Source organism: Mycetomoellerius zeteki, unplaced genomic scaffold (assembly GCF_001594055.1).
Source record: "Mycetomoellerius zeteki isolate Tzet28-1 unplaced genomic scaffold, Tzet1.0 scaffold106, whole genome shotgun sequence".
NCBI lineage: Eukaryota > Metazoa > Arthropoda > Insecta > Hymenoptera > Formicidae > Mycetomoellerius > Mycetomoellerius zeteki.
In genome coordinates this window covers 2,567,620-2,579,436 of record NW_017255975.1, presented here as the reverse complement: position 1 = coordinate 2,579,436, position 11,817 = coordinate 2,567,620, and the positions used below count along the sequence as shown (strand labels likewise).

The window sequence follows — 11,817 nt, the reverse complement described above, 5'->3', positions numbered from 1 at the left end:
GATAATAGCTGGATATTCTTTGGATTTGATCTTTTTTGCGACGATGAGACATTACAAAATAAATTATAATTTTACGAATTAATTTAATTTAAAAAAATTTAAATTTAAAAAACAAAGGTTGCCGACACATTGCTGACATCAAGACACAAATTTATAATGAGGAAAAAAGCTGAATATAGTAATTGAATATTGATAAGTTAATTAAGTCTAAACGATATGGCAATATCGTAACAATAATAGGCACGTTTACAACAATCATTAGAAAAGCTGTCGTGAAATTTATTTTTAAACAGTTTAGCACTCTCTGTACGTCTTACGTAATCATTTGAATGAAGAAACGAAGAATATTTCTTAGCCGCAGAGAAGCGATTCGCGATCATCATTTTTCTAATTATTCTAATCTCTCGCATCGCGATAAATCGCGAGAGAACGCATCGCGTGTGAAAAGATGACGTTAGATTTAATGCCAAAGCAGTCTTCCTGCACCTCTCGAAATGCCTAAGGATGCAACGTCCTCGACGCAAATACTCTGTACTGAACTATGTTGCACAAGCACGATCGTTATTTTTCCGCATGTTTAATGCCTCATAGTACTTATGCGCTTTCGGTGAACGGCGGTGTAAATGGAAACATTATTGTATCACATTCGACGCTTCGCATAAATAACAGTTCGAACGATCGCGTTCACAATGTGTTTATATATAGATTTATATATAGATGTACTTGAAAGATATCGCTATTAATCAAGGGAGTTCTCTCTAATTAAGAAATTATGATTTTAATGGCTTTTGTTCAAGTGAATTATGCCCAGTTTAAACAGTCATCTTTGTAGGGATTAATGATATAATAAATATATTATAATATAATTATATAATTACATAGAAAATATCTACTTCGAATTATTAAATTTATAGTTATTAATTATGACTCAATCTCTTGTGCGTGCATATATACGTTTTAGCTAAAAGCGCGTTTTTTCGGCAAAAGAAAATTGAATTTTCCGGAAAAAGTGGAATATGGTAATTCAGCAAGGACACGTTACGTTTAACGGTTAATGCCAAAGCGCTCTTTCCTCTATGATATCATCGGCTACGATGTAATATAAGCCAACTAAATGAGTCATAATTGACGTGTAATAACTAAAACGTGCACTCAGATAGATGTGTTCTCGATATATTAACATGGTTCGAATATATGTCGGTAAGGCCCCTGGGCTCTTAGCCAGCCTTACGCAAGACCCATCACGTTGGTCCCAGGGAGGAGGGACCAGATTGCCGGATAGTGAAAGCAGTCGAGGCGAGCAGACAAGTCGACAGATCGATCAGACGTTCGAATTGAAAACCGTCATGATGACGGTCAGTTAATTAGTTTAGACTTTCTATGAACCAATTGTTTCTAAAATATAAATATATTAGAGAAACATAAGAAAAATAATTAATATGTATATATATATATCTTGTTTAGTTAAAGAAGTTGTGTGATATCCTATGTTTCGTTCTATCGATATTGATAATAAAGTAATAGATAAATATTTAAAGAAAAGAAAATACATATTTTATCTTCCTTAAGAAAGTATTTACATTGTATATATCGTGTTCTATTTTTTACATTAGTATTATATATTTTTATATCGTATTCTATTTTTTAGCTTATACTTTATAAACGTGCTAGGAACGGAAAATTTATTCTTATCGAATTTTTCGCATTGCAAGCAAAATGCAAATTGTGATATATTTCGTCGAGCGCTTCGTGAATTATGTAAAGAGAAAGGTTGGTATCAGCCAAATGAAGAGAAATTATTAGCTCGGAAAACTCGCTCGTGGTATATTATTTATTGTGCACCGTAAATCTCGCCAAATCGTCAAGTAGTTCTTATATAAGTAGTTTTTCTCAATATATTCGAAAATATATAAAATATAAGAAGTAAAATAAATTTTCAGTATGTCAGTACAACGAAAATTGTAAAGCAAATATGATAAACTACAAAATATCCTTATTTTGTAATTTGTTATAATTGATTTGGCTTTGTTTTTATTAAAGTGCTCAAAAGTTCTCAAAAGTTCCCAAAAGTTCTCAAAAGTAAATGCGACTGAAGGCATAACATCTATAACGTCAGATGTTGCAATGTAATCTTATGATGAATGGGTTAATTAATTCTCACGCTGACATTTGACTCGCCGGAGTGAAATCCAGGATGCGTTCGAAGAAGTGATTTTGCGAGTGTATTTCGCGATGTATTCTGGAGTATTGTGGAGTGAGGAGGTTTTCGACGTGCAATCTTTCGTGTCAGAGAAAGTCATGCTCATTGTAATACACGATAAATATTAACGATTTGACTTATACGATACTAGCAGTTAATATTGAATGTATTATATCAATGAACAAATTCGATAATTGTTATACTTTACTAAAGTAATTTTTGAATTTTTGAACTATTATATTACTTATAAATTCTTTTCTTTCAACTTAAATAGATGTAAAACTAAACGGTGTTCTTTATATTTAATAATAATAATTCTTAATCTTATTACAAAATAATCTTAAATACAAAAGAATCTTATTTATTTTATATTCTTAACATTTTTCTGATAATAGTACATTGTGCTTTATTAAAAATACTATTTTTAGGAAACTTGAAACTTTTTCACATCTTTAGCTTAAATAATTAAATTATTTTTGTTAAGAATATTTTTTAGGGTTTAAGAGAAGTATTTAATATTATCATTTTTGTAATTTTTTTTTTTTTGTAAAATAATCAAATGTTTTGCAATTGTTTGATTATTTTATAAATTTTATTATTTTTTTATCTTGTATACTTCTCACACACGATAGAACTTGCATGAACATTTTTAACACTTTTAATAAGATGAAAAGATAAAAATATTCTCCATTAAGTATATATATTTTAATACAAATATTAGTTTTTTTAGTATTACTTTTATCTTCAGAAACTAGAAGAATTTAAGTTTTATTATTATTATTATTATATATAATTAGACGAACTAAAATAAATATCGAATTTTATGTTTAAGCAATACGTCACTACGTTAAGTAAATTTTAATTTTATTACAAAAACAGTTAATAACCAATTAAAAAATTTTGACTAAACTTTAAAAATCTCTCTCTAATTAAAATAAATTTTAGATTTATTAGTTTCAAATTTGTGGAAGAATTTGTAAACAGATTTTTGGCCACAGTCTACGTAAAATATACTAAAATAATTATTAAGTAATAACATATAATTCTTACATTTATTAAAAATGGTGTTACTAAGAGACAGTAAAAATAGTATTCAAAGTGAAAGACTTATTTCCCCATTAGAGTATAATAAATAAATTTCATTCCTTAAGTTATTTAATCGCGGAATTGCGAGCGACTGTTTTGCGTTCACGTGCTTTTACAATAAAATTTCGACATAATCGATAATTATATAAAATCGGACCGGTTCGAGCGGAGGATTTATCTAACAGATATTATATAGAACTTGATATTGTCGGTCCGCGGGGTTTTCTTTTCGCGGGTGCGGATTAATGATCCGCAACCGACAACGGCTTTATTACGGATTTTCCGAATGCAAATTTGTTTACGTAAAAGGAGAAAGGGGTAGTGATTCGTCACGGGGAGGGCGAAAGCGCGATCGCTCTCGCAAAGATCATGCAGCGACTTTTACGTAAGCATGCATATCACATGCATTTATTGTTCCTATGAGTAAAAAAATGAGCATTACACACGTTGCGGTTAACTGCGGCATCCTCGCTTCTCCAACTCAATTCTTACGTTTGTAATAGTCCTCGCTGAAACATTGCATTTTGTTATAAAGAACAATTTGATGTATTTTTCAAAGTAAGCCTAATTTTGAAATTTAGAGAAGAATATTAAAAACAAACAGAGAAATTAGCAAGCAATTATCGACATTTATAATTGACAAAGAATTAAAGATAAAAATAACTGAGAAATTGACCTTAAAATTTATAAGAGAATCTGTTAACAAAAATATACAAATAATTTGTACAGATTCTCTTATAAATTTAAGGTCAATTTCTCAGTTATTTTTATAATTTTTAATATTTTAGAGAGTTACTCAGTATGTATAATATAAATAATAGAAAGAATATAAAAAAAGAAAAGAAAAAAGCTCACCATCCCTGCACGGATTCTGGTTCCGTGCACCTGAAACTGTCTTCATTATACACCGTGCCGGGCTCGCATTGGCCCTTCTGCGGTACTACACCGTTCTTGCAGATGTAGAACTTGGCGCAATCCTCGGGATGCGGATACGTGGGATGTGGCAGGATTCTGCCGGACGGGCCGGCGACGTCGCCGTCCGGGCATACAAAGCCATCGTCCAGGACATCGCGTTTTACGTTCTCGCATAGACGAGTGGCGTCTGCTGGCCAGACACAGCTTGACATCTTGGGTTCATAGATTAGTCCGGGCGGGCAGGGTACTACTTGCACTACTCCATCAATGCAATTGACGAAACGGTCACACGCAGTCGGGTCCTCGTGGCTAAAAATGCCGTTTGCCCGCGGACAGCCCTTGCTTGGTTGCGGCTCCTCTGTTCAATTATATAATATATTATTATACGTATAATACCAGTGCATATATAATTAGTTTCATGTACATTAATTATTTTATAATTGTGATACAATAGAATGTGTTTTTAGATCCAGGTTTATCTTGAAATTAACAATTACAAATAAAATTTATTTTTTTTGTTTTAGCGATTAAATTAAACATTTAATCATTAGAATGTTTAATATAGATACCTACAGCAAAAATTTAAAAAATTATACAAAATATTTTTAATATAAATTTGGTTATAATTTTATTAAATTTATCTTGCGGTTTATTTTATTTTTTAATAGATTTTTGTCAAACTTTAATTAAAGTTTTCTTTAATTAATTAAAATATTCTTTGTATGATCATGTTATGTTATTATTACTTATGAGAAAACGTAAAAAAGACCGAGACAGAATTCGATTGAACGTGAAAAAACGTGAAAAAGACCGAGACAGAATTCCATTCGTCTAAAAACCGGTTCATATGATCGAGTTCTATTTTTACAACACTGCTTAATCTGCCATTCTTCTAGTTTGTCAAGCTGAGGAGAATATACATGAAGTATAAAAGAATCTTATATATAATTCCTTTATTCGAGTATTATTGGAAAGAATTTCCTTCTCGAATGAAAAATCTCTCAATTTTAAAATAGTATAAATATAAAATTGAATGAGTTTAATGATATAGATAACAATAAAGATATTTCTCTGTAAATAGCAAATAATATTTTTATGTATGAAACTATTTGAGATTGGCATATAATAATTTAAAACATTAATTTCTAATCTGAAGAGCAAAATGGTAGGATCACAAATTTTCTTTTAATTCATGATAATCGTAATAATCTAGATGTAATAATTAAGAAAGATTTAATAAGTTTAGAGGATTTTAATAATTCGGAACTTACGCAAAAGTGTGCGGTCGCCGCAAGGTACATTCGCCGGTATATCGCAGAGTTCCTTCTTGGGATTATCATCCCTGAAGATGAGTCCATCTTTGCAGAGTTTCTCCTCAGGCTGACCATCCACGCAGGCGTAATAAAGATCGCACTGTTCGGGATCGGGGAAGAAACCCTTAGGCTCTGGACACCGGAACTGAGCTCCGCTCAAGGTCGCCAGAATTACCAACAGCAGAAGACCACGAAGAAGCACATGCTTTCCCACTTCCAACATCCTGAAGAGAATCCTAAAGAGATTCGCGAAGTCTTTCAAATCTCTGACTTGAAGCTGTTGTCCTGAGGAGGCTCTCTCTCTCTCTCTCTCTTTCTCTCCTCCCTTTCTTCCCTTCCTCTTCTTCTTTAACTTCCTCGTTCTTTTCTTTGACTTCGTCTGCAGTGCGTCGTAACGCTGATAAAACGTGACTGCGGATTTGAAACGGGTTCTGTTTCACTCGACAGTCTCGACCACCACCTTGGTGGGTCCTTGCTGTGTTGCACATTTCCCGACCCTCCCTCCTCCCGGCTTCGCCCCCCTTTCGCCGAAAGTCTTGTCTATCTCTCTCTTTCTTTCTTTCTGATCGCGAGCAATGGTCTCACTGTTCCTTTTTCTCCCGTCACATGCATTCTATTGGATGCATAGACGCAAGTTTTATTGCATTGCGTTATTATCGGTGCATATAAATTCCGGACATTTCCGGGTACTGACGGCGAGACCGGGTCGTTACTGTTGTGCTACCATTTCGCGATTTGCATCCCTCACTTCACGCTTGGAATTCGCATTGCAAACGCGGCTGCCGTGTTACGTTTACTTTAAGTATCCGATCAATTTTATTAGTCCGAGATATTTTTGAAAGCGGAACGAGAAATTTCGTGGACTTTCGTAGAGTTTGAGGAGAGATAATTATCTATTTGTTTATTTAATAGAGCAGTTAATAGAGCAAATTAATTGAGCACTTATATATCAATTAGTTATCCAAAATTACCTTTCTGCAGCTGTGCATTATTATGAAGAAAACAAAAATAATGATCTTGTAGAAACTATATAATGTAAAAACTATCTATTTATTTAATGTACCAATTGCATTAATAATTTCATAACTTGAACAAGAGAAGTATGATCTTTAGGAATAATTGAAATGCATATGTTATATAAATGAGAGACTGTAAAATGTAATTTAATTTTATAATAGTATTAATATATATTGTTAAAAAATTCTTGCGTTATTTTCAAATAAAATCATATTTGCAAATGATAAGATATTGCAGTAAATGAATATCACCACGTTGTATAAAGTGCAGAATTCAATTTTTATTGAACGAGTAGATTTAGTCTTCAAAAAGCGTTCAGCAAGTGGCATTTGCGACAGACGCTCGTGAATTGGAAAGTTAAATGGAAGAGAGAGAGAGAGAGAGAGAGAGAGAGAGAGAGAAGAGAAAGAGAGAAAGAGAATACTGTGCATATAAACTCAACTTACCTGCCACGCAAAAGAAATAAATTGATCTTTCGCCAAGAAAAAGTAACGGTATTTCTTTAATCTAATGTGTTATGAAGATAAAAGTGTTTTTTCTGTAACGCTTTGCTAAATTATAATGATTTATTTCTAATATTTCTTTTCTTTTTTTTATATGGATTTTAAATTTATTTTATTATGTATCTTAAGGATTTTTACTTTTTTCTTCTTTGGCTTTTTACTTTGCCGTTAACAAACATTTGAGAAAGTAGAGTGAGTAATCGCATCTCTCGTTCGTATTTTGTTCGTATAATCGATGCAATACCAGAAAGAGAATGAAGGAAAGAGAGAGAAAGTGAATTGTAGAACGAGAATCAAGAGAGCAGTTCAGGAGAAAGTGATAGTCAACTGATCTCATAACGAGAATGATTCAAGGCCTTTTGCAAGTTCCTTGAATTTCGAGAATCGATCGACAACTGAGTCATCATTAACTTCTCTTGAGAAAAATTAAAATTATTTCATTAATGGTGTCAGTCCATTAATTTTAATAATAGCACCTTTCTTTTTCTCTTTTTATTTGCCATATAACATAAATTGTATTTTATTTGAAACCCAAAAAGTGAAAAAAAGAAAAGAAATATCTGTAGTTTTATGAGGTCTATATGTATCTTAACAGTTGAAATAAATAATATTGTTAACACATAATGAATTTTTAAATATTTCCGTGATAAAATATTTATAATTTATAATAAAAATTTCTTGGGTTATACCTATATATTTATATATATAATTATGCGAATCGAATTTAATACTATAAGTTCTTTTCATTACATAAATAAATTAATTTAATGATTTAAAAAAAAATGTTATCTCAATTTTATAGTCCGGGGCATTTTAATTAATAGGAAACTAGGGAAAGGAAATCAGGTTTCGATTAACTGAATCGAAGACTAATAAAGTAAAAATAAAATGTATTCCAAGACATTCAAATGGCTAAACACACACATGGAGTTACACGCTGGGCGAAGGAGGTGACACGTGATTAAAGTGAATGTGCGGCGTCCCGATGCGGGACAGATGAGCGTGGACGATTTCCTTACGGCTTCTCGTCCTTGTACCAATCCTCGCTGCAAGGTAAACGACATTTATTAAATTCCCCGAACTTTTTAAGCACGACAGTACTTAATTAACTCAAAATAAGATTTCATAAAAACGCAACTATATAATAATATAATAATAATACAATAATAATAGTAATAAAATAATCTTAATAATTCTGTTATACAAATAGCGAGAGGCAAATTAAATCTTAAAAATTAAAATTTACAATCGAAAATTAATTAAATTGAACACATAATATTAAAAATGCTTATTAACCGAGTGAGTTTGTTAAAGTTTTCTTATTTAATATATTATGACGTTCAAAGAGTAGGTACAACCAGAATTATATATGTGTCTGCATGAAATGTATTCGAATGATGTCAACATGTTTACTCTAATTTGATCTTTTGGTGATTATATTAATTGCTAGATCGTTAATATGAAAATAAAATGACGGAATAATATAGTTCGTAATCAATTCGTACCATCCACGGACGTTCTCAGGTGCATCACACCTCTGCTGCTCCTCATTGTAGACGGTGCCATCGCTGCAACCTTGTTCACGCGGCGTAACACCGTTTAGGCATACGTAAAACTTCTGACAGTCCTCGGGATGCGCAAATTTAGGATGATCGATCACCATGCCTCTGCTGTCAACCTGAGTCTCACTTGGACACTCAAAGCCGTCTTGCAGCTTCTTGCCCATGACTCCGCAGCCCTGCATCATGCAGCACATTTCTGCGTTATCGTGTTATTGCATCGATTTCAATTTAATTTAACGATTTCTCGAAAAATTTTGTGATTGGCCTTTCTTCGTTAGATTAAATGTTTTCTTTCGTTTCCTAATATTAGACATTCTAATTTTTTTATGCTGTTTTTTACAACTTCTAATTTATAGTCTTCAGTTTTATTTTACATAATTTCATTTTACATAATTATGGTATTTAAAAATTTAATTGAAAATTATATTGTATATAGTAGAAGATTAGAATTTCGTTTCTCGCATCTCCTGAACGTTATTTGTCTAACTTCTAAGTTCAAATGCTAACAGAATTACATCGTTAAGTTCCCACTATAATTGCAAGGAAATATCTGAGACCCATCCGACGATAATTGTAATTAGGAGAAAGTACATGCGCTGTGGGGTGTATTAGAAGTGCGTACTTTCTCTCAATTAAAGATTTAACTTCGGGGAAGTTCATAGCTTTTGTTACAGTTCCGAATTAATTATTCTAAACCTCCGTCGGGGTAACTCTAGGATTACATGCGGAATACGATTACGTTACGTGTACATGTACAATGTAAAAATCAAGATTTCATTCTTTTAATGCAATTAACTTATTGTAACACCGCGTGTCGTAATCGGTAAAATAAAATAATTCTTTCTTACAGTGAAAAAAATTTCTGGTTGAAATAGACGAACCAGAAAATTTTGATCATAAATCAGAATTTTGATCTTAACTAGAATTAACTGAATAGATTCAACCAGAAAATTCTGATTTATACATTTTCAACCAGAATTCCAATTAATGCAATCAAACTTTTTCAGCATACTCTGTAAGTTCTTTGGAGTACAGTTTTATTCCAAAGAGTGAAAATTGAATCAGTCTTGGAAAAGATTGGCTCAATTTTCAATCTGTAAGAGTGAGATTTTATTCTTCAGTGACAATTCACTCTAAAAATTTTAGAGAATAAGAGTTTTCTCACCTCGCGACCAGCGCTATCCGGCCACACGCAAGTTCCGCTGTACTCGTCGAAGTGCAGCCCAGTGGTGCAGGTGATTTCAATCGCCTCTCCGTCGATGCAATTGTAGAAGACGTTGCACACTGTCGGGTCGGGATGCGCGAAGAAACCGTTTCGTCGCGGACACTTCTTCGTCGGCTGTGGAGGTTCTATTAATGAGGACAATCAATTAATCGATCGTGCAGCTTTATTATCGTAATTTATATTCGATATTTTAACGTGAATGAATAGGTACTGTATTTCAATTGGACATATCAAATATACAAAACGCGCTTTATTGCATAGATATGAATAGATAAAAATAGACTTTCCTAACAAGAAAAATTTAATTAATAATTATTCTAATAAAGATAATATTATTCCACAGATGTTATATTAAACAAAATTATTAAATTAGCAATTTTATTCGATGTCAGCAACGAATGCATTGATTTTCAAAATGGTTCTTCACGAAATATCGTTTATCTTACGTAATTCGAGACGGTCACCGCAATCGACATTGAAGACGTGGTCACACTTGTTGACCTTGCGATTCAAGGGATCGAACACAAGACCGTCCGGGCACAGCTTCTCTGTTGCTACGCCGTCGATGCATTCGTAATACTTGTCGCATTGCCTGCTGTCCTCGTGTTGGCCGTCCTTGTTCGGGCAATTGAACGCGGCGTCTGTAATGTTGCCAACGATAATACTACCGCGGTCTTACCGCAGGCGGAAATCGATGTGGCATTTCCGGTAGAGGGAGGTGATCGAACTTGTCCGACCTGCCGTCGAATTCTTGGATCGACATTATTTCGTCGTTCATTACGTAATTTTGTCTTGACTGCGCACGACTATGCTTATGCAACTCGCCGAACGAGAAAACTGACATTTACGATTTAGAAAGTTCGCTCTCGTACTGTCTCCTCGTTAATTCTAACGGATATTTCCACTGAACTTACTCTGTTTCGCATTTTCTTTCTTTACTCCTATTGCAATTCCAGATAAGAATATTTCATTTGCCTTATATTATGAGAGATATAAATATTTTATATTAGTAATGAAATTACCATCGACATTTTTTCCAATATTATTTTATATTTGAATTTTAATTATGTTTATATATGTAGTTAAACAATTATATTGATTTTTCCTTTCGACTCATTCAAATATCAAAAAGTATTTAAATTTTTGAAGGTTTGAATATAATCTACGTTATTCAAATTGAAAGAAAAAATCAATATAATTGTGTCTAACTACATATATAAACATAATTAAAATTAGAAAGTAAAGTAATATTGCAATATCGATGATATTAATTTCATAATTGATATAAAATATTTATGTAATAAGATAAATAAAATATTCTTATTTTTCTCTTACTATAATTAGTAAAGTTAATTTAGAGAATGTTAATTTAAAGAACGAAGCACGCATCTATAAGACGTATTTAGTATCTTCTTTTACATAATTAATAAATTTTTATTTTACTTCTTTTTACAAAATTTTACATCCGATTTATATTTAAATTTGTCTAGAGTAGATAATATTATAACTAATTTTATTAATTTTATTAAAAATAAATATAATAATTTATAATAATATTTACGTCATATTTAATAATTAATTTTTCATCATATGATATTTAATAATTAATTTTTTAAGAATAGCAGTAATTAATTTTAATATTGCAAAAGAGCATTTTCAAAGATCTTTAACTATACGAGAACTTTTTTTGTAGACCTGTTCTTTAGAACGTTTCTATCATTTCTGATTTCTTTTTGATCTTTTTAAACGAATAATCGATACTTACGTGTCAGCGCGATTGCGCTTAACAGCGTGACGATTCCGGTCGTGAACATTCTTCCGGTTTGCTTGTGCTTTCCTGTCGGATGATCCGTCGCAGGATGATCCTAGGTCGCACAAAGGTTCACTGAAACGGGCGGAAACGGCTAAATTAAGCTATTTAATTTTTAGTCCTTCTTTGAAATGGCCCGAGGTCGCCCTCGCGAAACTGCAGCTCTTCGGCTACTCGTCGGCTGGG

The 11,817-nt window shown here is 32.3% G+C and overlaps 2 protein-coding genes across 3 annotated transcripts in view; both read right to left on the bottom strand.

Annotated features, from left to right (window-relative positions):
• Positions 1-3,665: 3,665 nt before the first annotated feature.
• LOC108723544 (uncharacterized) lies at positions 3,666-5,987 on the bottom strand. Its single transcript, XM_018449374.1, has 3 exons — positions 5,473-5,987; positions 4,142-4,559; positions 3,666-3,795 (listed from the first exon to the last, which is right to left on the bottom strand). Exons 1-3 carry the CDS (start codon positions 5,735-5,737, stop codon positions 3,768-3,770), a joined length of 711 nt encoding a protein of 236 aa, XP_018304876.1. The 5' UTR covers positions 5,738-5,987; the 3' UTR covers positions 3,666-3,767.
• A 1,917-nt stretch (positions 5,988-7,904) lies between these two features.
• LOC108723556 (peritrophin-1) overlaps positions 7,905-11,817 on the bottom strand; it is a 4,945-nt gene continuing 1,032 nt past the window's right edge. Inside the window, exons 1-5 of one of the 2 annotated variants that reach the window (XM_018449399.1) lie at positions 11,587-11,802; positions 10,268-10,462; positions 9,762-9,946; positions 8,540-8,772; positions 7,905-8,080 (exon numbers count right to left, since the gene is read on the bottom strand). In XM_018449399.1, coding sequence (XP_018304901.1) covers positions 8,050-8,080; positions 8,540-8,772; positions 9,762-9,946; positions 10,268-10,462; positions 11,587-11,635 — 693 coding nt within the window. In that variant the 5' untranslated portion in view covers positions 11,636-11,802 and the 3' untranslated portion in view covers positions 7,905-8,049. Of the gene's footprint in view, positions 8,081-8,539; positions 8,773-9,761; positions 9,947-10,267; positions 10,463-11,586; positions 11,803-11,817 lie in introns of those variants that run through there. The other variant, XM_018449404.1, reaches the window with a different exon arrangement.

Excerpts from the sequence above, each read along its gene's own strand:
- LOC108723544 (XM_018449374.1), bottom strand. The coding sequence starts at position 5,737 with ATGTTGGAAGTGGGAAAGCATGTGCTTCTTCGTGGTCTTCTGCTGTTG. Across the intron at positions 4,560-5,472 it reads CGGCGACCGCACACTTTTGC|AGGAGCCGCAACCAAGCAAG; the intron begins GTAAGTTCCGAA and ends ATAATTGAACAG. Across the intron at positions 3,796-4,141 it reads CCAGAATCCGTGCAGGGATG|CGAGGACTATTACAAACGTA; the intron begins GTGAGCTTTTTT and ends GCAATGTTTCAG.